At 58.4% G+C, this 26,305-nt stretch overlaps 11 protein-coding genes across 11 annotated transcripts; 7 read left to right on the top strand and 4 right to left on the bottom strand.

Annotated features, from left to right (window-relative positions):
• Positions 1–715: 715 nt before the first annotated feature.
• PG998_002878 (Monooxygenase) lies at positions 716–1,888 on the top strand (the record flags this gene model as incomplete). Its single annotated transcript, XM_066869696.1, has 4 exons — positions 716–962; positions 1,025–1,118; positions 1,215–1,600; positions 1,662–1,888. The coding sequence occupies 4 exons, from the start codon at positions 716–718 to the stop codon at positions 1,886–1,888; spliced, it is 954 nt and encodes a 317-aa protein (XP_066738111.1).
• Positions 1,889–3,430: 1,542 nt separating this feature from the next.
• Positions 3,431–4,574, top strand: PG998_002877 (Arginase; the record flags this gene model as incomplete). The annotated part of the gene is made up of 3 exons (XM_066869695.1): positions 3,431–3,514; positions 3,607–4,190; positions 4,262–4,574. 3 exons carry the CDS (start codon positions 3,431–3,433, stop codon positions 4,572–4,574), a joined length of 981 nt encoding a protein of 326 aa, XP_066738110.1.
• Positions 4,575–5,717: 1,143 nt separating this feature from the next.
• On the top strand, positions 5,718–6,367 carry PG998_002876 (uncharacterized protein; the record flags this gene model as incomplete). Its single annotated transcript, XM_066869694.1, has 2 exons — positions 5,718–6,186; positions 6,267–6,367. The coding sequence occupies 2 exons, from the start codon at positions 5,718–5,720 to the stop codon at positions 6,365–6,367; spliced, it is 570 nt and encodes a 189-aa protein (XP_066738109.1).
• Positions 6,368–6,817: 450 nt separating this feature from the next.
• On the bottom strand, positions 6,818–7,124 carry PG998_002875 (uncharacterized protein; the record flags this gene model as incomplete). Its single annotated transcript, XM_066869693.1, has 2 exons — positions 6,818–6,951; positions 7,031–7,124. The coding sequence occupies 2 exons, from the start codon at positions 7,122–7,124 to the stop codon at positions 6,818–6,820; spliced, it is 228 nt and encodes a 75-aa protein (XP_066738108.1).
• A 1,028-nt stretch (positions 7,125–8,152) lies between these two features.
• On the bottom strand, positions 8,153–10,322 carry PG998_002874 (uncharacterized protein; the record flags this gene model as incomplete). Its single annotated transcript, XM_066869692.1, is given in 4 exon segments — positions 8,153–8,930; positions 8,948–9,267; positions 9,403–10,165; positions 10,243–10,322. The coding sequence occupies 4 exon segments, from the start codon at positions 10,320–10,322 to the stop codon at positions 8,153–8,155; spliced, it is 1,941 nt and encodes a 646-aa protein (XP_066738107.1).
• Positions 10,323–12,733: 2,411 nt separating this feature from the next.
• Positions 12,734–14,761, bottom strand: PG998_002873 (S-adenosyl-L-methionine-dependent methyltransferase; the record flags this gene model as incomplete). Its single annotated transcript, XM_066869691.1, has 1 exon — positions 12,734–14,761. The coding sequence occupies one exon, from the start codon at positions 14,759–14,761 to the stop codon at positions 12,734–12,736; it is 2,028 nt and encodes a 675-aa protein (XP_066738106.1).
• A 634-nt stretch (positions 14,762–15,395) lies between these two features.
• Positions 15,396–16,215, top strand: PG998_002872 (ankyrin repeats (3 copies) domain-containing protein; the record flags this gene model as incomplete). The annotated part of the gene is made up of 2 exons (XM_066869690.1): positions 15,396–15,401; positions 15,442–16,215. The coding sequence occupies 2 exons, from the start codon at positions 15,396–15,398 to the stop codon at positions 16,213–16,215; spliced, it is 780 nt and encodes a 259-aa protein (XP_066738105.1).
• Positions 16,216–17,782: 1,567 nt separating this feature from the next.
• Positions 17,783–20,275, top strand: PG998_002871 (uncharacterized protein; the record flags this gene model as incomplete). Its single annotated transcript, XM_066869689.1, has 3 exons — positions 17,783–17,938; positions 18,897–19,140; positions 19,449–20,275. 3 exons carry the CDS (start codon positions 17,783–17,785, stop codon positions 20,273–20,275), a joined length of 1,227 nt encoding a protein of 408 aa, XP_066738104.1.
• A 456-nt stretch (positions 20,276–20,731) lies between these two features.
• On the bottom strand, positions 20,732–21,831 carry PG998_002870 (NAD dependent epimerase/dehydratase; the record flags this gene model as incomplete). Its single annotated transcript, XM_066869688.1, has 3 exons — positions 20,732–21,033; positions 21,097–21,666; positions 21,711–21,831. The coding sequence occupies 3 exons, from the start codon at positions 21,829–21,831 to the stop codon at positions 20,732–20,734; spliced, it is 993 nt and encodes a 330-aa protein (XP_066738103.1).
• A 390-nt stretch (positions 21,832–22,221) lies between these two features.
• On the top strand, positions 22,222–23,160 carry PG998_002869 (uncharacterized protein; the record flags this gene model as incomplete). The annotated part of the gene is made up of 3 exons (XM_066869687.1): positions 22,222–22,576; positions 22,633–22,946; positions 23,035–23,160. The coding sequence occupies 3 exons, from the start codon at positions 22,222–22,224 to the stop codon at positions 23,158–23,160; spliced, it is 795 nt and encodes a 264-aa protein (XP_066738102.1).
• Positions 23,161–24,034: 874 nt separating this feature from the next.
• Positions 24,035–25,531, top strand: PG998_002868 (uncharacterized protein; the record flags this gene model as incomplete). The annotated part of the gene is made up of 4 exons (XM_066869686.1): positions 24,035–24,381; positions 24,407–24,923; positions 25,035–25,252; positions 25,315–25,531. The coding sequence occupies 4 exons, from the start codon at positions 24,035–24,037 to the stop codon at positions 25,529–25,531; spliced, it is 1,299 nt and encodes a 432-aa protein (XP_066738101.1).
• Positions 25,532–26,305: the final 774 nt, after the last annotated feature.

The following is a 26,305-nucleotide window of genomic DNA, read 5'->3' as shown; positions in this document are numbered from 1 at the left end:
TGGCACTCGCTGCATGAATCCAATCTCTGTGGTCTTGAAATAGCAGCCAAATGAAGCTAGTGACGGCATATGTAGAGATATAAGTATGAAAGCCGGCGGCAGCGGGCCACGATGTTTCCCCCACAAGGCACACAGCCCGTTGCGGTGGGGCTTGCCTATAATAGTAAAATAGAAGGTTAACTAGCCATGGTGTGCAATTTCACGGTAATACGAGCCGGAAAGTGGACATGGTGGACCAACTCCACCAGACGAAGATCTGAAAATAGATTCGGCACAGACAGTAACTCATTCAGCCGCGTGATAATAACCCCGGGCTTCTGAAACATGACAGCAACCGGGATGGCTTCGGGAAGCCTCACATGGAAACAGGAAAGAAAATTCGACAACTAGCCTCGTCGAAGGGCCGAGGTGGTGTCGGACTCCCCCACCCGTCCAGCATCGTGACCATGAAAAGGGGTCAGGAGAAAAGAAAACTTCGAAACAGAGAAGGGGGGTGAGTGTGGCCCGCGTAATGATGGCACGCTACCGGGTTTCTTAATTCAAGGATTATAGACAAGATCAGGATATATAAAAGCCTCTCCCCAGTGACGCCAACAGGATTTGCATTACCATACACAAACATACATTCTTTACTATATTGTCATTCTTTCGAAAAGGATCTACACTCTTTCCACTTTTACATTCACACTCACTACGATACGATACGATCACCACGATGCAGTTGCTTCGCCTCTTGTCGTTGTCCAGCGTCGCCTCGGCCGCCGCCCTCGTCCAGCCCCGCGCAGGAGGATGCGCCACGCCCGAGAAGCGCGTCGAGTTCCGCACCCTGGACGCGGCGGCCCAGAAGCAGTACACCGACGCCGTCATGTGCCTGGCCACCAAGCCCTCCGGCATCAACCTGGGCCTGAACACGACGCTGTACGACGACTTCAGCTACGTGCACACCCATCTGAACCAGATCAGTAGGCGACGGCCCCTTGCTTGCCCCCCGGACCGTAGAGTCGCGATTGCTGACCGTCACCAGTCCATTTCTGCGGCCAGTTCCTGCCCTGGCACCGATACTTCGTGCAGCTGTACCACGCCCAGCTGCGCGAATGCGGCTACACGGGCCCCATGGCGTAAGTTTTCTTTTTTTCTTTTTTTTCTTTTTCTTTTCGTCGTTGTTTCCCTCTTTTCTTTACCAAACACCAGCTCACCGACGACGACGACGACAGGTACTGGGACTGGACGCTCGACGCCGCCGACCCGGCCAAGTCGTCCATCTGGACGCTGCTGGGCGGCAACGGCAACCCGGACAAGGTGGAGAAGACGGGCGCGCAGGAGTGGATGTGCGTGACTGACGGGCCGTTCCGGGAGCTGCGGCCGGCGTACCGCGAGAAGGAGTACGCGCCGCACTGCCTGGCGCGCGACTTCTTCGACGGCAAGGAGCGGCCCGGCACCATGCGCGGGTCCGCCTACAACGCGCAGGAGGTCGAGTTCATCAACGGCCAGAAGACGTACGCCGACTTCCGCCTCTACCTCGAGAGCATCCCGCACGGCTCCATCCACAGCGCCGTGGGCGGCCAGAAGGGCGACATGAAGCCCAGCACCTCGCCCAACGGTATGTCGACGCGGATTTCCCGTTCTTTTGGAGGCATCCTACTGACAAGTCCGGCCGATAGACCCCCTCTTCTTCCTGCACCACACCCAGATCGACCGTCTCTGGTACCTCTGGCAGCAGGGCGACGCCGAGGCCCGCAACAAGGATATCGCGGACGACAGGACCTACCCCATTGATGGCACCAAGTCTGCCGTCGAGGATGTCTTGCAGTTCATGGGCCTGGCAGCCGATATCAAGATCGCCGATGTCATGACGACCCAGAACGACCTTCTCTGCTACACCTACTAAAAAGCAGCATGCCGAAGATCGGGGTGCCAATCGGGCTCTCGCACAGTAAAGATCTGATGCGCAGCAAATGGAAACGCGACAAATTGTACGGGTACTACACATTCCACGAAGAAAAATAGATTAATTAGAAAAGCCAGTGGGCGTTGTTGGAGCCTGGTGCTCTGGATCTGCTTGGAAACACGAACAAGGTCTTACGTGACATGAACAGCAAATGATTCAAGTCGACCTCCCGTGAATGGATTGCTTGGAGAAAGGCCGACCGACTCCGCTTGCGGCATGAACCGTGCAAGCCGGACTCCGAAAGGGGATCGACGCTCGGCATGAACCTGATGGGCAGTGCCCGCATGTAGCCTCGTGGAGCCGCGCCCTGCCCTGACACCGACAACAACCCCCCAGCTGACCACCTTCCTATTCAGCCAGCTTCGGCCGGCTCTTGTTTTTCACCTTGGGACGCATCCAATCGCGTCGTAGACGGCCTTTCATTGGCGGTGTGTACATAGGTGTCTCTCTCCCCGGAGATAAATGCCGCACCCAGTTGGTTGGACGGGCAAGCAAGCTTTCGCTTGGTGAAAGTCAGTCAAGCGTGTGTGCATGGGCAGTAAGTAATGATTTGATAATATGTCGCATCAGCTGAGCAGGGCAAGTCGCCGAGAGCGAAGCGACCAAGTGGACCAGGGGCCGTTTAGTGGTGCTTGCGTTACCTAAGGTCGACAGCGTCTTGGAAACCAGGTGCCAGGGGGCCGTGGTGCGGTTGCGCTCGGCTTTACCGTCGGCTCCTCGGGCGGGATTACGATTAGGTGAGAGAGAGAGAGAGAAAGGCATCACGAGGGATGCGGGAAGAGCAAAGACAGCAAACCGCCAGCAGTTCGTTTCACCCACGGTCGGCGGGCTCGCCATCCAGCTGCAGGCGCTAGTCAGAGGCCAACCATCAGGCAATTGCACGCTCCACGACGACTCGCGCTGGGTTCTGCGATAGCTGGAGCTTTTGCCGTGGCCAGGGTTGCATTGGGGGATTCTACCTAGTAAAGTATGTAGGGTATGCAATATGCAGTGATGTGATCTGCGGCAACACAGACGGTGGGAAAGTCAAGGAGGACCCCACCATCCCACCCTGCCACGAGGGGCTCTGATCGATAAGCTGCCCCTCCGTCATCTTTCTCGGCTGGACTAGACAGAAGGGAAAAAAACCATCTTCTTCATGTGCCTGTGCCTGCGCCTGTGCTGTGCTGTGCTGTCGGTCGGTGTAGTCAGGCTTGCGTAGGGGTGTGGGGTTTCCTGGGAATGGCTGACGGACAGGAAGAATATATGTGTCGTGTCTCTCGCCCGCCTGCCGCTCCCTTTGCTCTCTTCTTTCACCCTTTGGATGTACATAGTAGACTCGTTTCCCTTTCTTTGTCGCTCCCTTGCTCTTATGACGAAATAAGAGCCCGCCCGTAGACCCTAACGATCGACTAGCTGACACGCCCTACCGGCATCCATTCTTTCCTCTTTGGACCCCTCCTCCTCCTCCGTAACCGACCGGCATAGCATCCAGCTAGCAAGATGAACACCTCGATGATTGAGTCCAAGTTCCTCTCCCACCCCGACAACCTGGGCGTGGTGGCGGTCGGCTTCTCCGGCGGCCAGGTACGTTGAACCTTCTGTGCATCTACGTTTGCTACGGGGCGGGGGAGCTACAATCACCACATTGCACGAGCTGACACGGTTCGGACACACAGGGCAAGCAAGGAGTCGACGCGGCCCCGTCGGCGCTGATCGAGTCGGGCCTGCTCAAGCAGCTGCGCGAGGAGCTCAACTACAAGCTGCACGGCGACGACACGGTGCACTCGTACGAGGACCTGACGCCGGCCGTGGACGAGCCGTACCGCAACATGAAGAACCCGAAGCGGGTGTCGGCGGTGACGCAGCGGCTGTGCGAGCAGGTGTACACGCAGGCGCGCGAGGGCCGGATGGTGCTGACGCTGGGCGGCGACCACTCCATCGCCATCGGCACCGTCGCGGGCTCGGCCAAGGCCATCCGCGAGCGCCTCGGCCGCGAGATCGCCGTCATCTGGGTCGACGCCCACGCCGACATCAACACCCCCGAGTCCAGCGACTCGGGCAACATCCACGGCATGCCCGTCAGCTTCCTGACGGGCCTCGCCAAGGAGTCCAACCCGGACTACTTCGGCTGGCTCAAGGACGACAACCTGCTCAACCTCAAGAAGCTGGTCTACATCGGGCTGCGCGACGTCGACCCGGGCGAGAAGAAGATCCTGCGGGAGAACGGCATCAAGGCGTTCAGCATGTTCGACATTGACCGGTATGTTTGTTCTTTCTCTTTTTCTCTTTATTTGGTCTTCACTCAGAGGCTAACTAACTGGACGCCAACAGCCACGGCATCGGCCGGGTCATGGAGATGGCGCTGGCGCACATCGGGCAGGACACGCCGATCCACCTGTCGTTCGACGTGGACGCGCTGGACCCCATGTGGGCGCCGAGCACGGGGACGCCGGTGCGCGGGGGCCTGACGCTGCGCGAGGGCGACTACATCTGCGAGTGCGTGCACATGACGGGCAGCCTCGTGGCCATGGACCTGGTCGAGGTCAACCCGAGCCTGGCGCCCGAGATCGACACGGGCGCCCACGAGACGGTGCGCGCGGGCTGCTCGCTGGTGCGCTGCGCCCTGGGCGAGTCGCTGCTGTAATGGGTGGGGGGAGAAGAAGAAGAGAATGTAATCGAACCGGCCGTACATAGATAAGTCGAATTACAGTCTGCTGCAACTCGGCGAGGACGGGGCGTGATTGTGGCCCTGGAACAGTGAATGCAACCGCGATGGAGCCCAACTCGGGACATGCCGAGATTCCCACCGATGGATGTGGCCCTGCGCAATGGGAATCCCAGAATCCCAGCCACGCCTATTTACAGGAACAGCCGTGACAGGTCCAATGAAGTTGGCTAAGAGACTGGCTCGGACACTCTTGGGACTTTGGATTGCCATGCACATGTTCTCTGTTTACTCTCTGTTGAGTCAGTGGGTGGTTGCATGGCCTGCTAATCAAACGGCCACTCAGTTCAATTGGGGCATTTCAGAGGAATCGTAGTTGACCGTCAGCGTTGTGGACTGTCAGCAGCCCGTCTTATCCCGCTGTCTGGTGTCTGTCTGCCTGACTGCTCACCGTCGTCGATGCCACACTTGTCCGTGATCAGGAACAGCAGCCCAAGCCAATTGCCCTGCATTGACTCCACCGTATCCCACCCACTGAGTTGTCCAGCCCAGGCCTGCCCAAGTAGCCGCCGCCCCCCGTCCCTACTGACCGACGGGCGCGCACGTTGTCGCTGTACGCCGCCATATCCTGCACCGTCGCGCGCATCTCGCATCTCGCATTGAAGCCCGATCCAATCATCGTCGAGCACGACTCGAACGGGAGAGCTGGCACTCGCTTCACCAGACCTGGCCGCCTTTCGGGCTTCGACAGGGTACCAATTTATCAGTGCTCTCCATCGTTAAAAGGGAAATCGAAAGACAGCCGACTTGGACACAGACTTCGAAAAGTACAAACTTCTCGTCCCGCCCACGATCAATCGCGTCGGAACACCCATCCCCGACACCGACATAATACTGCGAGTGCGAGTCGAACCGAGTAGCCCGACACTCCCGATCCATCCGATCCTCGCCGTCGCCTGGTTTCTTTGCGCCGAGACAAGCGGAAGCGAACGAAGAACAAGTTGCAGGAGCAACAGACGCAGCCGCCGAAAGCATTGCCACAGCTGCTACTGCGGAAGACGCGATTGAAGCCATACCCACCTACCCGCAAACATACTACGAGCCTGCGCGCACACACACACGATGGCCTCGACCACGACGGCGAGCGGCTCGCTCGTCTACGAGCGCCGCGTCGCCCGCATCCACCGCTACCACTGGCCCGCCGTGCAGCTCAACGTGTGGATGATCGTGATGCTGGTGGCGTCGTGCCTGATCATCGGCGTGTTCGCGACCTTCATCGGCATCCAACAAACGCTGAACCTGTTCGTGCCCTGGTACTTCCCCTACTTCATCGCCGTGTCCGGCCTCACGATCCTCTTCGTCGGCGGCCTGCTGTGGCTCATCTCGCAGCGGCGCCTGCTGCCGGCCATCGTCATCGTCGGCGCCTTCGTCTTCTTCGTGCTGTGGATGGTCGGCCTCATCGTCGTCGGCATCGAGCTCTGGGGCCCCGCCGGCTCCGTGAGCAGCAACTGCAACCTGCTCGTCTTCGACCGCACGCCCGCCCCGGCCAACAGCATGGCCAACCTGGCCTGGCTGCAGCAGAAGAGCATATGTAAGTCACAACACCCCACTGTCAATTCCTTTTTGCGGAGGACGAGCTTCAGGGGGGGCTAACATCAGGGGAAACGATAGGCCAATCTTGGCAAGCCGTTTTCGCATTCGCCCTCGTCGGCGTCGTCTTCCTCCTGTGGATAATGGTCATGGCCATACAAGTCTTCTACGAGGATTCGTAATAGGGCCCTAGCACGGTCTTTTAAGTCGTGATGATGCATGTACGAAACAAAATGTTGGACATACTGGATGCCACGAGGTACGATATGAATGAAGAATGCGGTCCGGGTAATATGCAGCGTTGGATACCACGAAACTTGTAGATGCATTTGCTGGAGTTCTCGGTCTTGGCTACGAAGAGGATGGGGGACAGGGACGACGGGGCGATGCACTATTCCGCCGTCGGATGCTTGGTCAACAGCACGAACACGATAAATGTCTTTCAGAGGGAGCAATTTGGAGGAATCGTGGTAATGGTGATAATTGTGATGATATTAAATCACGCGCCATATGAGCGCAGCCAATCCCAATCCGAAATCAGAGTCCTTGGAGTTACCAATCCAGTATAAAACGCCCGTCGCTATCCGTTCCCGAGTCATGTATGTAGTCCATGATCAATCCACCACCGACGTCTAGTTGGAGATCTTGGGGTTGACCTTGTTGCCCGTGGCCTTCTCGTACCCCGTGCGCAAGCCGTCGGTGATCTTCTCGAGCTTGGCCTCGCCCAGCTTGCCGCCGTTGTACTTCTTGTCAAGCATGCCAGCGGCTAATTACCCCCCAAAGGTCAGCTTTCTGTTCTAATGTGTATGTGTGTGTCATGATGAAAGAGGAGAAGGGAAACATACCCTTGTCGCCGTAGTCCTGCTGAGGCGCGCCCGCGGCGGGTTGCTGGTGGGTGCCGCTGCTGCCGCCGCCGGTTGCCTTCTTGATGAAATCCATGGTTGCGGGGTTGTTTGGTTTTGGGTATTTGGGTACTTGTTGGATACGAAAGTTGATTTGATTTGAATGGTAAGATGGAGATAGACAAGAGACCCTTCCCGAGAGGAGCGGCTTCGACCAGATTCTTATACAGACTCGGGTCCAAACTAGGCTGTGCTAATGCTGGCACACAGCAGCAGGCCGCCGAGGGAAAGTACGTCATCGGCGTCCTCTTCTTCTTCTTCTCTTCATTGTTCCAAGCTTTCGCCTACTACACTACTACACAAACATGCCTGCTGCATGCGCTGCGCTTCCCCTTCCCGCATCCTGGGCTGAGACGAGACAGACTAGGGAACGCCGGTAGAGCCTAGTAGGACTGACAAGCTGACGTCATAATTATAGCGGAGTCCCGACCTCTGGGTGGCACGACTCGCCACGGCCGATTCCATCATCAATGCGACCCCGAAAGCAGGGTCGAAGAGGGCCGGACAAAGCAACAACCCCGGGTTCTGACATACGATGCTGGCCAAAAAGACCGCTTGCGTGAAGCCCATGATGGTAAATTCCAATGCTATGTAATGCTAAAACCTGTGACGACCAATGACCAAAAGATGCCCCAAAACTTTCAGAAAGAAAAAAAAACATGCCATTGGTGTGAAAAAGACTCCTCGACGCCTGTCGTCTGCTAATGGGTATCTCCTCCCCCACGGGCGTGTGTCTAACTGCCCTTTTTTTCTTCCCGCAGTGTCTGTCACCCTCGGGAATATGTAATGCCCTCTGTAGGCCGTAGCATCCCCAGCTGGACGGCTCTCTCGCTCGCTAAACACCAAGCCAAAAGCTCCGTGGCTCGCTGGACGTCCATCATGTAGCTACATCCTCCTCCTGTACTTGCCCTTCTAAAAGGCGGGTATACCTATACTTACAATATCATATGTACAGCGCAGGCGCGTCCCAACGCCCGGTCCATGTCGAGTGTATATATACGTAGTGGTGCTTGTAACAATCGTAGCTTCATGTTCCATAGATCCCCCGAAAGAGACGAGGATCTTTCATAGCAGGTCCTCGACCCACCCCATGGTGTCGCGGCGGTCGTCCGAGACGCGGGCGTACTCGAGCAGCAGCCGCAGCACGTAGACCTGCATGTCCTCCTTGCGCAGCACCTTCTCGGCCCACTCCTTGCCCGCCGTGGCGATGCGCTCGGCCTCGGCGTCGTGCGCCTTGACCTTGTCGCCGTAGCCCATGAAGTACTCGAGGATGCCGTAGTAGTCCCCGAACCGCGCGTCCATAGGCACGAAGTGCTTCCACGCGTACAGCCGGCTGTCGTGCCACTCGCGGAACATGGTGCTCTTGATGGGCAGGCTCGTGCTGCGCAGGAACCCCAGGTAGCGGCCCGAGAAGCTGTTGCCGTCGATGTCGGGCAGGTACTTGAAGTCGAACTGGTACGAGAGCGGCTGGCCCAGCTCGATCGAGAAGTGCGGGTCCGTGTAGACGCAGTGGCCCCATTCCTTGGCCTTCTCCAGCTTGTCGTCGCACATGAGCTCGGTGAAGGCCACGTCGGTGGTCTCGCGCACCCACTGGCCCAGCTTTTGGTCCTTCTGGGCCGCCAGCTTGTACTCGGGCAGCGGCATGGCGAAGTTGACGGGGGGCTCGACCTCGGCCTCGGCGCGCGCGAGCTTGGTGCCGTTGTTCATGGCGACGAACCGGTGGCGCTGGAAGCTCTTCCAGTTGTTCTCCTTGTTGCGGCCGCCGGTGGCCACGCCGCGCCAGATGACGCCGTCCATCTTGTCGGCCCAGAGTCCCCCTGGTACCCGTCGCCGGTGAAGCGCTCTTCTTCCTTCCAGTACATGGGCGCCGGCAGCAGGATCTCGTTGTTGACGGCCAGCTTGCTGCCGCCGAACATGGGGAAGAGCACCTTGGTGGCCGAGGTGGAGAGCGGCTTGATGAAGATGCCCTGGAGCCCCTGGAGGTCGGGCTGGTGGCAGAACTCGGTGGACAAGCTGAAGTTGGACGTGTAGCCGCGGTACTGGTGGGGGCTGGCGTTGGCCGGCACGAAGGCGGGCGTCTTGTCGAAGGACCGAACGGTGCCGGCCAGTCGAGCCGGGCTTTGGGGGTGGCAACCCCGGCGCGCGATCAACCAATAGGGCTCTGCGTTGTTCACATTAGTCTCCCTTCGAGAAAGGGTAGGTGGGCTCGGTCCTTACCTGTCGACTCCCACTTCTTGTTACGAGTGGAGGGTCTTCGGTCAGTGCCGGGTTCGGGGCGCTTGAGGAAGTCGGACACGACGTCCTTGGGGGGGCACCAGGACGCGCGACTCCTGCTCTTTCTGCACATAGCGGTTGATATCCTCCCAGGGCACGACCAAGCGGGGCTCGTCCATGGGGTTCAGGGCAATGTCCATGTCGGGCAGGTGCTTCTCGACGGTCTTGATCATGGACAGCCAGATCTGGGTCCAGAACCAGTCGCTCTCGGCGCTGGCGTTGCCGTTGCGGATGTTGATGGTCATCTCGTAGTCCCAGGCCTCCTTCCGGATGCGCCTGGCATCGAGGCCCCAGAAGGGGTTGAGGTCGTTGTAGATCTGGTCCCAGAAGTCCTCGACGACGATGGCCTTCTTTTCCTTGGCGAACTCGTACCAGGCCTTGAAGCCGGGAGGCGGGTGGCGGCCGCGGCGTGCGCGATATGCCTTGGCGGCCTCCTCGAGCGTGTGGGACTCCTTGGCCATGGCGTCGTTGAATTGGGTCTCGGCGACCTTGATGAGGGAATCGATGGGGTGGCCGGCGCCCGGGTCGTCGGGGATGGTCGAGGCCTTCTCGTCGACGAGGGGCTGCTCCGGGGCATCGCTGGGGGGCGACGAGGGCGGTCTGCCGTCGGCCGGGACGTAGAAGTTGTCGTGGGCCGGGTTGTTGCCGGGCAGGACGTACGTCACGGGGACCTCGACCTGCGGCTGGGAGGAGTAGTAGTATAGCAGACAGCACAGCAGGGCGGCCGGCAGGAGGTAGCGTAGGAGGTGGGAGGGGCGCCGCGGGGGAACGCCGGAGAGCGCATCATGGGGCAGAGAAGGGGGCCTTTGAGGGCCGCCACGTTGTCGGTTTGGAGTGTCGGCGGAGGACGCAGATGCGTTGGGGGGTTCGAAGGTATTCACCCTTCCGAGTAGCAGAGGGTACGACGCTCCCAGCAGTGTTGTTCCGATGATGTGCGCACCCGGCCAAACCAGACAATCATGTAGCGCACAGGTCTCTCAGAGATGCGAATGCGTGGCGGGTTGGCGACAGGCTGGCTGCAGCGGGTTCGACAAGGGGGATTGGAGGGAAGGGAGTGGAACGGCGTCGGGTAGAGGAGCAGATTGCAGCAGCGCAATATCCACCGGCTCGGGCGTGATAGTGTTGGTCTAGTTGTGCAATGGATTGGTTGCGATGTATCGCAGATTGTAGATTGGCTGCGTCGGGAGGATTCGCGGCCGAGCGTTTGCTTGGTTTCGGGATGGCGTGTCCGGGCTAGTGGGTGGGCAGGAGGAGACAGTCGAGGACAGAGGCAGCAAGGACAAGAGGAAACAAGAATATTGCATCAGTCAACAACAGTACATGGAATTGAACGGTGGCCGAGACAGACAAGAGAAGGGAACAGAATCCAGAGAGACCCAGGCCAAAGGAGTGCGTGGCAGAGAGTTGGAGAGTTGGGTTGAAGGTTTGAAGTTGAGGTGGTGCTTGGTTTAGTGGCCTGGCCCGGGGAGGAAGCTAGCGACAGTGGTCAATCAAGTAGCGAACGCATGGCCATATGAATCGCCAACAAGACCTGGTAGATCAAATCTAGAATACTTCAACATGAATATCCGTACGGCGTATACCACGCGTGCTACGCTGGAACTGTAAGGTGCTGACGGTCGTTCCTGTTCCTGGTGTTCCTGGAGGATTCCGTGATGGGCTTGGCAGCAGGGGTCGCTGTCGCTGCTACTGCATGTGCGACAACCTATGTATTCTATCTATTGTACTTCCACATCACGCCATGCCTTCTGGCCTGGGCCCCCTCAGCCAGCATCGCATTCTCCAGACGTGCGCGCACACGCGCTCACCCCCGATATCCAAGTGACGTGCAATGCCCGCAAATCCAGCCTCGGACCTGGCCCATGCCTTCTGTAGCGGGGAGATCACACGTTAGGTCGAGGCGGGGAGAGAGAGGTGCTTGCTTAACTGGATGGTCGGAGCGTGAAGATGCGTCGGCAGTTGACGGACAGCAACAACAACAAGCCAGATATACGCATTTGCACGCTGCATGCAATCTAGGCGGCTGTATGTACGACGTATCCATGTGCTATTCTCGTCGGTTTTAGCTGCTTACCTGCTGACCTCTTCTCAGCCAGATAAGCGACATGGATCGGATACCTGGCAGTGCGAAAGCCGACCGTTGCTCAAAACACCTGTTTGCCCGTTTTAACTGACAAAACTGACAAGTGAGACGGGATGACGGACGATTCAGACTCTGTGCCAGCAACTATCACAATATCACACTTCATGTCCCTGCCCGAAATTCCCTCATGAGCGGCCCATCGCAATTTCAGCCTCTCCAGTGATAGTCGCTTGGCGTGATTGCACCCAATCTTCAACGCGCCGAATTGGGCGGATGCGAACAAATAGGCAAATGCAAAGAATGCCCCAAAGACCCCGCCCCTCCGCCGGGCGCTGAAAGGGGAAGGTGTGGAGGGGGAATCCAATTTCCCGGCCTGCTGGAATTTCTTTTTCAGCTGCCCAGGTTGCCCAGCTTCCTTCCCGTTCTCTTGGGTCTTGGGTCGGCGTCCGTTATCCTAGCCTGGAAGCCGAGTGCATATGTATGCAAACATCGCAAAACCTGCAGCCATATCTCGTCCCGATCACCATCATATGCAGATTCAGATCTGCGGTGCTGCTCCAGGTTCAGTTCACAGCCACACATCGCGCGCGCGCGCCCATTGGTTGGACGAGCGCGGCTTTAACCGTGCCCCCTTCATCTCCAAGCGGTGTTCGAGAGCGAAACCGACCATCGTGATCCCTTGTTGTCTGTCTCTCTGTCTCTGTCCCACGGTAAAACTAAACATCTCGGCTGCCAAGTATGACTTGTGATGCACCATCTGCCCTCTGCCTTTCCTCTGCTCAGGCCCGACCGATTGCATGTCTCGCGTGGGAGATGCCGCTCACGGCCGGTCTTGGCGCCGAACGCCGGCAGAGAGACGTCCTCCCACAATCCGCGGGACGAAACGACTTCTTCTTTCTTCTTCGGCATGCATGCCCTGCATCTTGGTGCATAACGCATGGTGTGACGTAAGACAGTCTGCCGTGCGACGGGACTGGCAACACGCCGATCACTTGCACAGACACTCGCCTGAACCGTTGGAAATAGATCCCATTACAGAAAGTAGCCAAAAGAGACGCTGGAATCCGCTTCCATTAGCTTGAGGCCCATTTGGGTGTTAGTGCAGACAATACCCAAGCACTTGATTTTGTGCATCGTGCATCATCAGCGCAATTGTTATCCCAGATGACCAGTACCTACAGCTAAGCAGGAGAGATGGAGATGGTGCATCATAGACACCCAGTATATGTACATTAAAGAGTTCGCTTTCTATATAACATCCTACATCTACGTACACATTCGTTTCGTCTTTAGGGGTCGTCCGTCTTCTCGCGGTCGTCGGCCAGGCTGTCGTCCTGGGACCGGGCCAGGAGCTCGAGGTAGGTGGGCCGGAAGGGCCAGTCCATCCAGCACTCGAGCAGCTCGAGCCACTGCGTCTCGTTCATGACGCGCGGCGAGATGCTGGCGTACTCGGTCTGGACCGGCTTGCCGCCGACGGCCGGGTCGTGCAGGCTCTTGCAGCGCGGGATGACCCAGTCGGCCGCCCCGGGCCAGATGCTGTCGAGCATCCGGCGCAGCGACTTGCCGCGCGACATGAGCAGCGCCCGCAGCAGCAGGTCGAAGATGTCGGCGGCCCGGTTCGAGCCCGGCCCCACCTGCGTCAGCAGCGGGTGCACCGTCTTGGGCTGGATGTCGAGCAGGCTCAGCTCCACGTTGGGGAAGAAGTCCAGCTCCGAGATCTCGAGGGGCTCGTACCGCCGCCGGTCCCAGTTCATGGCGGGCGGGTCCTGGCGGACCAGGTGGAGGTTGTCGGAGCACTTGTTGTAGTCGAGCCGCCTGGATTGCTGGAGTAGGCTGAAGCTGTCGTCCCACTCCTTCTCGAGCCTCCGGACCGCTGCCTCGTCCAGCGGCCCGCCCTTCCTGGACTTCTTGGGCTTCTTGGGCTCCGAGAGCGCCTTGGGCGGCCTGCCCCTCCCGCGCTTTACAGGCACAGGATTCGTAGGCTCCTCAGGCTCCTCGGCAGCCTCAGGCACCCTGCCCTCCATCAGGGCCGTGCGGTACCCGGCGATCTTGTCCCAGGCCACCTGGCGCTCGTGGATTTCCTGGAACCGGATCAAATCCGAGTTGTCGCGCCAATGGAGTTGTTTCAGCAATCTGCGCTCATCCGACGCCGTATCGTACTCTTTGGCCTCGTTTTCGTCCTGCAAGTTGGCCAGCCTCTCGTGATACGGCCGCGTGAAGATGGCCGGCTGTGCCCCGGGGACGACCAAATCACCGTTGTCCAGGTCCGCCAGCGCGTCCTTGTGCTCCGGCGGGACGCGGCGCGCGGGCATGACGATGCCGTTGTCGCGCATGCGCTGGGCCACGCGCTGGGCGCTGTAGCGGTCGATGTTGGCGTCGCGGATGTACCAGAGCGAGTCGGGCCCGGAGCGGCCGGCGACCTCGTGGATGGAGTCGCAGAGCAGCTCGATCTCGATGGCGCTGCGCTGGCGGCGCTGCAGGCTGCGCACGACGATGCCCGTCTTGTCGTCGCGACGGGTCCACAGCAGCAGGCGGACCTGGCCGTAGCGGTGGAAGATCTGGCTGCTCCGGATGGCGGTGATGAACTGGTGCTGGACGAGCCGGGCGATGGATTCGAAGCTCATGAAGCGCCTCTTGGGGTGCAGGGCGATGTTGGCCGTCACCAGCAGCGAGTCGTTCCGGCAGGACTGGGGTGCGAGTTTCTGGTGCGGCAGGTATTCCGGCGTCAGGACCTCGTTCAGCTCCTTCCACACGATGCCCGACAAGGGGACGATGCGAGTGCCGGGCTTGTCCAGGAGATCCTGCAGGAAGGGCTTGTAGAACTTCTCGTTAGGCTCCATCAGGATGTGCGAGCGCGGCTGGAGGTAGTCGTTCAGCTTCCGGCTCCAGTTGCCGGTGCCGGGGTAGAGGTCAAGGAGGTCGCAGCCCTTGTGCCTGTCCAACGAGGGGCCGATGTAAGAAATGATATCATCGCATAGCTCGTCGCTCACAATGTTGACCCTGTTCTTGTCGGCCTTTTCGGCCTTGGAGCGGCCGACCCTCCTGGTTCTTTTAGGTGTGCCCGCATCTTCTTCTTCGCCTTGCGGGTCTTTGTCGGAAGCAGCTCTACGCCTGTCCCATATTCCTGTGTCAAGTAGCTTTTGGGCCACAGGGGTGGAGGGTATGAGGTCTGATCTGAGCAGTATGTTTTTCTTGACGGATGGTGCTGCTTTGACAGAACCTGTGGTGGCAACAGCATAGGAAGCAGTCACGGTATGGGGCCGATATCTGCAGCGGACGGCAAAGGTGCGCAGACGAGGGACCCGAGTTGGAATCATCCGCGGCGGCTGGTTGGGATATCTTATGTCGTGGTGAGTCGGACTCTGTTCATGGTGGTGACGCAGCGTCCATGTGCACTAACGCACGACACCTGCCGACACTTTTCTGCCGTTGCAGGCCGCTTGGAATTCGGAAGGCGGTTAGGAAGTTCCCCGGACATGCGCCTACCGGGATCCAGGGTTCAGTGCCGCGCCCTATGCAGGCCCCCAAAATAGCGTTCCCACTGCTCGGGTCTGGTGTGGTGGATGGCTGATGGCTGACGGGCGTTCATGTGTCTGCTTTGTTAGGTTGTGAGGTGGTGCGGTGTGTTGCTGCTGACATTCACCTGTGGCTTCTCAATCGTGGTGCAGTAGAATCCCTCACGGTCCCTGTTCCCCCACCAGAGGCGCTGACCGTTGGCGTACAGGCCCGCCAACCCCGCCACTGATTAGCGCTGTCGCATCTAAACAGTACCTGTCGATAAGCATTTCCTTGATGAAGTGATATCAGCATTCAATTACGTCGTGAACAGCCCTTGGTCAATTCCACCGCTCTTTCTACAGAAACATACAGCAACAGGGTTCTTCCATCGTCGGCCATCTCGCTCCATCGCAGCAAACAGCATACCCTGGAGCGATCATCGGCCTAAGCAACATGTACGTATCATAGCTCCGTTGCCCCTTCTGCTGACTCGTGCTAGCGACATGCTCTCTCCGCTGCTACCTCTGCTAACCACGCCCGCGCGTCGCCCAGGATCGAGCCGACCCAGCGCCTGCGCCGCGCCGTGTGTGCCAACGACGCGCTGCTCGTCCAGCGGATCCTCAAGTCGCACCCGAGGCTGATCCACAACCCCGACACGTCGCCCGAGGGCCTCTCCAACTCGAACCTCCACCTGGCCGCCAGCCTCGGCCACCTGCAGATCTGCAAGGTGCTGGTCGCCCTGGGCCACGAGGCCCCCACGCCCGCCCTCAACGAGAACCACCAGACGGCCCTGATGCTCGCCGCCGCCGCCGGCCACACCGAGGTCGTCCACTTCCTCAGCGAGAACGACCCCTCCGTCGTCGACCGCCAGGACGTCCGCGGCCGCGACGCCATCATGGAGGCCAGCCTCGGCGGCCACGACACGGCCGTCCAGATCCTGCTGACGTACGCGCCGGCGGGCGCCGCCGCCACGTTGCAGGCCGCCGACGCGGACGGGAACACGGCGCTGCACTTCGCCAGCAGCAACGGCAACCTCCTCGTCCTGGGCACGCTCCTGGCGGCCGGCGCCGATGCCAACAAGAGGAACGCGTGGGACTGGAAGGCCGTCGCCTACAGCGCCACGGTCCAGGTCGAGGTCTACTTGAAAAGCCTCACGGCCGACGTCGAGATGAGGAGACGTGCCGGGAGCGGTGCGTCCGACTTGTCCAGGGTGTCCGACCCGCGGAAAACCGGTGCCGTCCGTATGGTCATGCAAGATATGGATGGGTCTTGATCTCCAGCACGTACGGCAGCTCCGATGGAAGATAGCAACCTATAACCTATCACGAAGGGACATGACCCGGCCAGCAGTTTATCTAGCCTCGAGTGCTGGAGGCAACCTCGGCATGTTGCTTCTCCGTGGCATAACGGCAAAGTCATGGCGTTGGCCAGCGGAAGCCTCCACCGTGATGGACCACCTTCTTCTATAAGCTCAGTCGCCTAGAGTGTCTTGCTGTTTCGATCTTCGAGAGGTTACTGAGCGTGCCAAGTGCAAGGCAGGGCAGCAGCGAGCATCCACCACAAGCAAGTCAATACTTGCAAGTCATGGACACCCGAATGGTGACTTTCCAGAAGCACCGTCGATTTGGCTACGCTCGAGTAGGAGATATTAGTTGGTGGAGAGCAGGACAAACTCGTGGGCGGATGACGGCAAGCAAGACACGAGATGCGATATGCAAGCCGGTGCACTAGGAGCTCTTTGCTACTTGGACAACACCCCGATGTATGCCTTGAGGTCCCCCGTGGTATTGAGATGTCTCCTGCAAAATGATTGGAAACTCCCAGATGTAGTTGGCAATCCTGCCCATCATTTGGCAGCGACAAAGTCAACCAAATACTATCCCTAGTTACATCTGCATGTCTACTCCTCTTGCAGTCTACGTCCAAATAGTCTCCCCCTTATTGTTCTCGACCAACGTGTTGCCCCAAGAGGGGCTGGTGACAGTGCAGGCATTGTGCTTGTATGCACCGCACCAGTGCCACAATGTCCATGGCTTCTGACTGGAGTCCATTGAACGCAATGCACCAAAGGACCCATGACCACACTCTTGTCATTACTGGCATGGAGATCAGTCCGTCTGTCTAGCCACTCAGGAAATTCAATTCCTGCCGCCTTGCCCCTGGGTACCTGCGTCCATCCGGCCATTTTGCAAAATTCCTCATGGCGGGCTGTGAATGGTGTGCCGGCCTGCATCACCATCTGAAGTGCTCACTGTGACTTATTCGACAACATCCACAGACCCGCATCCCCGGCTCCACGAGTGAATGCAGATGTGAATACTTGCACGGATGACTGCACCGCCATGCGGGCGACTCTTATGGAAAAAGAACTGCTTGGAGGGTCGGCCATGTTCAATACTTGGCGCCCACCATGCCATACTCAGCCGTCAGTCGATGCACGTCTTGCGTCTGTATCGCCGATGTACCCGGCTACCATTGCATCCACTCCGAAATATACCTTGTCGTCTGGTGCAGACTTCCATACGAACCAGCGATATACGCCCTTGTTGCGCCCCCACTCATGGCTGTCAATGTATATCGTCCGTCCAAGTGGGCGATATAGCACACCAGCAGTCGTTGGGCTCACGGCAAAAAATATATCTCCGATCAAAACTCAGTGTATATCGATCGACACTTGCCCAAGTGACTCGTCCAGAGAACTGCTCGGTCGACTTGTCCTTGCATTCGCTGGAGTGATTCCGGCGAGTCTGAAAGTCCTCATGTCTGCTGCGCTGTGATGCCCTAAGTGACATGCTCGGGTGCTTATTGGTGCACTGGCGGGTCCCCTTTGTCCTGTCGTGATGTGTCGCGATGTGTTCAACGGGGACGAGTCCGATGGTATCGACTCACTAGCGAAGCATCGGATGGACGACTCACGGGCGACTCATATCACGATGGGATACGTATCCAACGGGGACGAGTCCAGTGCTGTCCACTCACTGTTGACGCATCAGATGGTTGGCTTATGGGCCACTGATACCATGATGGGATGCGTTCAATACAGCGCTGGATCGGGGACACATCCCATGTCGTGAACTTCCCGCCGACGTATCAGATGGACGACTCACGGGCGACTCATATCATGATAGGGATACGTTCAATGAAGTGCTATATCGCCGATAGATCCCATGCCGTCAACGCCCCGCCCACGCATCAGATGGACGACTCACGGGCGACTCATATCATGAAGGGGATACGTTCAATGCCGCACTGTATTCAACGTCTGCCCACCTCGGCGATTTTGAATTTAGTATAAATTCGGGCGGGTTTCCCACAAAGAACTTCCTCCTTCAACCCTTCCTACACCATCACTCCCAGCTCCCCAGTATTGGACGCATTCCCACAAAGAACCTCCTTCTTCAGGCCTTCTCACACCACCACTTTCAGCTTCGGAAGAGTTCCTTAGTATTGGACGCATTTCCCAGCAAGAACTTCCGTCTCCAACCCTTCCCACACCATCACTCACAGCTTCATACGAGTCCCTCAGCATTGGACAAGTTTCCCAGCTCAAACTTCTTCCACCAGCTCTTCCAGCACAACCATCTTCAGCTTTGGACACCACGTCCAAGCCAAGCATCTTCAGCCTTACCAAATTCGTCCGATCTCTGGCCGTATTTGCCCAGCCACAGCCCAATACTCAGCCTCTGGTACGTCCCCCCCTTTTCTGACCCCTATGACACAAACCCCATCAACGCTGTTCACTCACTAACATCATCGGCCCTCTCAGGTCCGTGAAAATCTTCACCAGTTGCTCCTCAACAGCCCACCAGTACGCAATTATTTTTTCTTTGACAATCTCCCTCCTCCCATACTCTCTCTCTGTCAACCAACCCCATTTTCTCTCTTTGTCTGCGGCTAGTTGCTCAACTAGTCCACCAGACGCTCACATTCATCAAGGTGGATTCCCCTGCCCAGCCCGAGAACAACGCTCAAGCCCAAGGCAACGACAATCCCGTCGTCATTGAACTCCCGTATCCCGCTGTACGCCTGGACATCGCCCAGTCTTTCGCATACATCCCCCAGACACGCATCTGGGCTGCCTTCCTCTGCGCCTCCTTCTACGACGCTGACGACAACGAACTCTGGCATACAGAGCTCCTCGTCGGTTCGTTTCCTGAGCTCGCCCACCATCGCGAAGCTCTAGAATTCTTCGGTCCTGGTAAGTCTCCTCTTCATATACCCCTCTGCCATATACCCCTCCGCCATATATCCCTTTCCCTGAGCGTATGAATATACACTGCCTCTCCATCATTCAATACTGTACGAGTCGCCGTGTATACTGGACGACTCATATAGCATTGAATGTTGTTGCATCTTGGGCTTCCATCTTCCTATAAATACCTGCCATCTCCCCTCCAGTTGCAACGTCTTTTCTTTCTTTCTTTTCTTCTATAATAAACAGCACAACATCCCCTAATACCTGCCATATATACGCACTTACTAATCTATTATAATTAATTCATCTAGACCCGGAAAGCAACGGCTTCTCTCCTCTCAACAACAGAACCCACAACTTCAACCACGTGCGTGCCCATCACGCCACCCTCATTCCTGAAAACCGCACCGTTCCGGACCCCAACAACGAAAATAACACCATCACCATCCCCCATTTCCCCCAGGGCAACATCAACATCAACATGTCTGGTGGCTGGAACCCTCGCTCTGGCTATGACGCCGGCAACGCCAACGGCGGTCCTCCCCTCAACGGTCTCCCTGGATTCAATGGCATCCCCGTCTCCGCCCCTGGTTACCCCAACCCCGCCAACGCCATCCCCGTCCCGCCCTTCGCCCAGCAGGCCCCCGTCTACACCATGTCCCCCCACGGCTACCAGCAGCTGGCCCCCGGCATGATCTCCCAGCAGCACACGTCCAACGTGCTCGTGACGCCCGACAGCGCGGGCAACAACTTCCAGAACTCGACGGGCGGGGTCGGCTGCGAGCCGGGCTACAACTACTACTTCCCGGCGCAGCACACCAAGATCCACGTCATCAAGTCGAAGGAGCCGCCGTGGCGCCTGGCGCCGGGCATGTCCATGTGGTTCGGCGCGTACCACGTGCCCTGCAACCTGACGCTCGGCGACATGATGAAGGGCTTCGGCGCGACCAACGCCGATGCCAAGAAGAACCGCATCACCGAGGTCAACCCCGGCGGCGGCGGCAAGTGGTACAAGGGCGTCACCTGGACCGGCGACGACAAGGACAAGATGAAGCTGACCCTCAAAGAGGTCGGCTGGGACCACTCGCGCGTCGGCAACGAGAAGCCGGTCGTTTGGGTCTGGATCACGAACACCTAGAGTATATGTGCATGTATACTTCGAGCAAGGGATAGTCTCGGGTCTAGGGTAGCTTTCGGACAACGGGTATACTTTCGGTTTCGGCTATGTGGTTAACGGTTCACGGATATATGGGCGATAGTGTGTTGTGTATACATAGCTTTCGCCGGCGATGCTTTTAGTTTAGTTCGGTGGGGGACCGGTGCTTCTCCGCCTTAGCTCGTTCTCGTTTCCTTCTCCGCCTTAGCTCGTTCTCGTTTCCTTCTCGTGGGACCGGATTCTCCGCCGACGAGAAATACGGAGACCGGAATAAGACGACCCGCATACCGGAAACAGAACGAAACAAAGTAGTGTTTAGTCTCATCCAACGAAGCGCATTACACAACCTTGCCGTCGCTAATTGTGAGACCCCCTTGTAAGATTTTTGAATTATGTGACCACGTACCTATAGACGTCTGCATTCGCCGTTGCGCCGAGCTAAGTATCAAATGCCAAAGCCTCACGAATTCCTTGCTCTAGCGGAATCCATCCGTCTCGGCCTGCCCACTTCTTCAAAAGACGCAGCAGGCATTCTTCGTCACTAACAGTGGCCAAGCAAAGCCCCTGAGACGGCAAATCGTCCATGAATTGCCGGTCTGGATATTGGCGACGTAGGATATCCAGAACCACATTAATATGGAAGGGCTCGGCTGCGGCGATCAGCCTGTCTCCCCTGACATCCGGATCCAAGACGGCGGCAACGTGGAGGGCGGCTACATCTTGGACGTTGATCTGGCATCCTGTATGGAGGCAGGGGTGTCAATCAGCACTCTCTGACGGTCACGGGAGGTAAAGCTACCCACCAAAGGGCATCACGCCCGACACACGCGCTTCGCCGGCAAACACTTTGCGGATCCAACCCGCGGAGCCTTCCAGATGGCGTTTGTGCAGCACCGGCCCCAAGATAAAGAAGGGGGCTACCGACGTGACCGAGAACCCAGGCTTCGTCTCCTCGACGAACTGGAACATGGCCCGCTCGGCCGCCACTTTGGCCGCGGCGTACACCTTCCCGCCTCGCTCCGGGGTGTACGGCGGCGGCGCCCAAGCCGCCTCCACGGCCGCGTCGTTCCACGAGTCCTTGGTCAAGGTGGCCGGGATTCCAGTTCGAGGGGAGTAGGCCGCGCCGATGGATGACGTGTAGACAAACCTCTTGACGCTGGGCACCCGAGCGGCCGCCCGGAGGAGGTTCGACATGGTCTGGACGGTGGGCGTGATCACCTTGTTCGGGTCGGCGTCGAAGCTCATCGGCATGGCGATGTGGATTATGGCGCTGGGCTGGCTATCGAGAATGGCATTGTTGAAGGCTTCGGGAGCAGTCAAGTCTGGTATCTCGACGAGATCGAAGGCGCCATTGTGGGAAAAGGAGGGGAACACTTCGTCGGTGAGCCATGCGGCTTGGGGAGGCTCCGTACAATACCGCGGACGCGATGGCCACGCTCGAGAAGGCACTTGGCTGTGTACGAGGCGACGTATGATGTGATTCCCGTTATGAGCACCAGAGAGCCGTCTGGGATTGCTGTTTGATGTTGGCTGTCCATTATGATGGATTGAATTATGGGAGTTGCTTTAGTTTTTCTGAGCTCCAGCTGACACGGTCGAACCCGAGATAAGGTCGAGGGAACAAGACTGCCTACTTATAGAAAACCATCGCAATACGCGGCTGGAATGCTTCTAGATGAAGATGTTCCACTCGGGGCTAGGCGGTGCAGATCGCGGGCTAAAGGAGTGGCTCCCTCGTGGCGGGCCAGCTAATCCGTTTTAGGAATTTGCTCGACAACAAAGGGATCCAATCGTTTGGCTTCCTCGATTTCGAGTTGGCCGTTACTAATCTTGACCTCCCTGCCGCCAAGTCAGCAAATGCCTCTTTTGGAGAAACGTTCCAGAGGACGAAGACGTTTTGCAGGAGCGACGGACCCAAGACAATCAACATGGCTCCGTCAGAGACCCAGCCCATTGGCTTTCTGTTCATCAACACGGCGCATCCGAGTGAGGCCTCGACCTCCAAGAGTCTCAGTCGGATCAGGTCGCATGCTGCCAAAGAGATGCGCGCGCGGGCGGCCAAGACCCACGAGAGAACCAAACACCGTGCTCGTCGGAGCCAACAAGCCACCAGCGACCCCACCGGGACGAGCCGATGCAGGGCGCAAAGGGGCGAAGATGGCGAGAAGCGTCCAACGGCCCTGCTACCACAGAGAGTGTTGGCCCAACCCTTGTCCGTCAAAGAGCCGCATTGGAACCTAGTCCGGACACTCTCAGCCCACGAAACCTCGCTACTTGACCACTGTATGCATCCTTGCCCAGCTTTGACTTGAGGGACGCAGTCTGACACATGCCCCCAGATATCCACCACGTTATCCTGACCAACAAGGGACGTTGCCTCGAGACTGGTATCGACGCCCAGCCTTGGTTTACCAGCATGCAGCTGAAGTGCTGGCTACCGTTCGCCCTGGCCGACCCCGGCCTCCTTGCCACACTCCTCCTTCAGTCCTGCCGAAGCCTGGAGAGCACCGGGGATTCCGGGAGCTACTACGCCGCCATGTACGCCAACTACAAGCAGCAGTGCATCCAATGGGTCAACCGTTGCCTGTCTTCGGAAGACCGGAGAACCAGCGACGCCACGGTGGCTATGGTTATGGTGTTACTTACGGAGTCGGTAAGAGATATATCTTCTGGATAGAGTGAGATTACGCAGTATGGTAAAATGCAACAGAGGAAGAAATGGCTGACATGGCATCACGCAGTATGTACTTGGGAACCGGGAGGAATGGAAAGTGCACCTGGACGCCCATGCTCGGATGCTGGAATTGAGAGGGGGCGTCGATGCCCTTGGACTCGACGGCTTTCTGAGAAGCGTCATTGAGAAGTAAAGTCACTAGCCCAAATGGAAGTGTGCCAATTAACCAAATTGCAGATCGCCACGGTGCTACGGCCGAGCTACGTCGCCTGTCGACTAGAAGCACAGGCTGGCTTAAAGCCTTCTGGTCACAAACAGTTTCCTGCTTCCGGTACTCCTACTACATCTTCGATCCAAGGGCTCGACATCACTGCAAAGCTCTTCCAGAGGACTTCAAACGATGCAAACCCTGGCGGGAGACTCGAGTAGATCAGGAACAAAGACGTGGACAGGATGCGAATGCTGCACAGCGATTGTGGCCTCCAAGGTAGTACGTTGTTGACCTGCGTCGGCCCCTAGCGTTCGGCTTCTCGAAAAGCCACTCACTCGTATTACCCCGCGGGGCATTGGATTGGGGGGAATACGACCACGAGTCAAAAAGAACATCCAATGCGTAAAGGGCTTTTCTCGGTAGACAAACCTACGAGCATATGCCGGCTGGAGGCCATTCGTCAGTGGCGTTGGGTCGGGGTAATGCGGCCGACTCGGAGGGGGACAAATCGCAAAAGCCACCCGTTGCCAACCCCGCGGGCGCATACCGTCGCAACACGTCATGGACTCCGGGTGGATGCAACATGATGGCCGAATCCGTCAGAGTTGGTAATTGCTGCAGATGCATGTGCGCATCGTTAGCCGGTTTATGTTTGGGCACTCTGCATCGGCCTGTTGATCTCCCGGGGGCGGGCGGGGAATGCAATGACATCGCATGTCTCCTACGGTCTGATAGGGGCTTTATCCATTCGCCTTAAATGTGAGCTCATTCGCACGGCACAGTGGAAAAGAAACACCCTTCCCTCGATAGCTCACCATCTGACTCTTGGCAATTGCATGAACCAAGTCCCGGCATAATGAAAGCAGTTCACTTCACCTCGATGTTAGTAGGCGCCGGGTTGGCGCAGCCGCCGCCCCCAAGCTTCCCGGCATCCCTCGGCAGCACGTTCGCCACCGCCGGCGCCCGCCACGTCCGCGTCGACACGGGCACGTACGGCCCGCCCGTGGAGGAGCACCACTACTTCTACGACCAGTGGCCGATCGGCCTGGCCGTGTCGCGGCGGGGGCGGATCTTCGCCTGCTACACGCGGGGCGACTACCGCTACACGCTGGGCGAGGTGGTCAACCAGACGGCCGAGGCGGCGTACCCCAGCCAGGAGCTCAACACGCCGCCGGGGGGCTCGTGCCCGGGGGCGCCGACGGCGTGCCCGGGGGGTCCCGTTCGGCAGCGCCGACGCGACGCACCTGGTCAGCGTGCAGGCGCTGTACGTGACGCCCGACGACACGCTGTGGGTGCTCGACACGGGCCGGCCCACGGTCAACGGCTCGACGACGGCGGCGTACGCGGCGCCCGGCGGGCCGAAGCTGGTGGCCATCGACCTCGCGACCGACGCGGTGGCGCGCACGTACACGTTCCCGGCCGACGTGCACTACCCGGACTCGTACATGAACGACGTGCGCTTCGATCTCCGGCGCAACGCCTCCTCGTCCTCCTCCGAAAGCGGCGGCGGCGGCGGCGTCGCGTACATCGTCGACAGCTCCGACGAGGGCCGCAACGGGTTCATCGTGCTGGACCTGGGCTCGGGCGCGAGCTGGCGGCAGCTGGACCGGCACCCGAGCACGCTGAGGGTGGCGCAGGTGGTGCCGAGCTACCAGGGCTTGCCGTTCTACCTGCGCCAGAAGGGGCGGGCGGTCGACTTCCAGCAGGAAGGCCTCGACGGGGCCGAGCTGAGCCTGTATGGCGATGTGGGTGTCTCTCTCACTTAAGCCTTTCTTCTCGATGCGTGCCCCCTGTGGTCTTCGTGAATCTCTGTACACAGACACTAGCATGCAAGCTGACCAGAGGGGCCTTCGCAGGTCATGTACTACTCGCCGCTGACGTCCAACTACCTCTACTCGATCGAGACCAAGTATCTGCGGGCGAACCCCCAGGAGGACGCCGGCGCCGTGCAGGCGGCCTTTGACAACGTCAAGAACCTCGGGCAGCGCGGCGGCAACGCCAACGGGTTCACGGGCGACAGCCTGGGCAACGTGTACATGCTCATGCCCGAGCACAACGGCATCTTCATCTACAAGTGGGTGGTTATCCCCTGGACTAATGTTTTTCCCCCCGCTGACACCGGAACGTGGCCGCCAGTTCGACGTTGGGCCGAACGGTGCCCTTCGTGCGGGACCCGCGCATCGTCTGGCCCGACTCGGCCAACGTGGGGTGGGACGGCTATCTCTACGTGACGGTCAACCAGCTGCCGTACCAGCCCAACTGGAACGGCGGCGTCGATGGCCGCGTGCACCCGGGCCTCATCCTGCGCGCCAGGATGCCGGACGGCGCGACCAAGAGTACGGTGCTTGCTTAGGTAGCTTAATAGTATTCATCATGGTCTCGCAGTGACTTCCCAATTGGTGTAGTGGCAGTGTTGTCTCCCTAAACCAAGTATGTACATACCGAATACTGGGGGCGACAGGGATGGCCGTCTCCGTTGACAGGTGGGAAAATCATTTTCACGGGTCGCCCTCCCGATCCACCGCGTTTTGTTGTGCTTCCCTGCTTCCTTTGGTAATTTCGTTTTCCTCGACGCATCGGGGTTAGCATGTTCCCGACCGCCCATCGCCCGTTTCAGATGCGCCCAAAGGCCTTGCCTGTTTGGTCACCGCGACGACATGACATGGCGAGAGAATGGAGCGAGAGAGAGCGCGCCAAGGCGGCAAATGAAAGGGACGATGGATGCGCATCCATGCATGCTCCTGGCATGTCATCATGTCGTTGACTGAAGCTTTGGGTTGATGCAGATGCAGCTCGGCAAATTGCATCTCGGCAAACAAGTCCCGGCAGAGGAGGCTGAAAGAAAAAAGCAAAGTTGGCTCAAACCGCTAACCAGCGGTCTGATGCGCCGGACTACTGACCGGATAATAATACGCAGTGCTTAGCTTGGGGCACTCGAGCCTCTACCCAGATTAGCCGTTGGAAGACGCTGCTAGCTACTTCTACATAGCTGGCAGACTGTGCTGTGCACACATTCGGTAGTTGGGGAATGGCAATGAAACCCTGGAACCGACGACAGTGGCCGAGTGGATGCGAAGTTGCATGGCGCGCGCCGGCTAAATTGGTTAGGGCCTTGGGGGCCAGAAAG

This window comes from Apiospora kogelbergensis, assembly GCF_038363985.1.
Source record: "Apiospora kogelbergensis strain CBS 113332 chromosome Unknown utg000001l_segment0_segment0, whole genome shotgun sequence".
Taxonomy (NCBI): Eukaryota; Fungi; Ascomycota; class Sordariomycetes; order Amphisphaeriales; family Apiosporaceae; genus Apiospora; species Apiospora kogelbergensis.
Note: the sequence above shows the minus strand (reverse complement) of the source record. Positions and strands in the feature narration are given on the sequence as shown.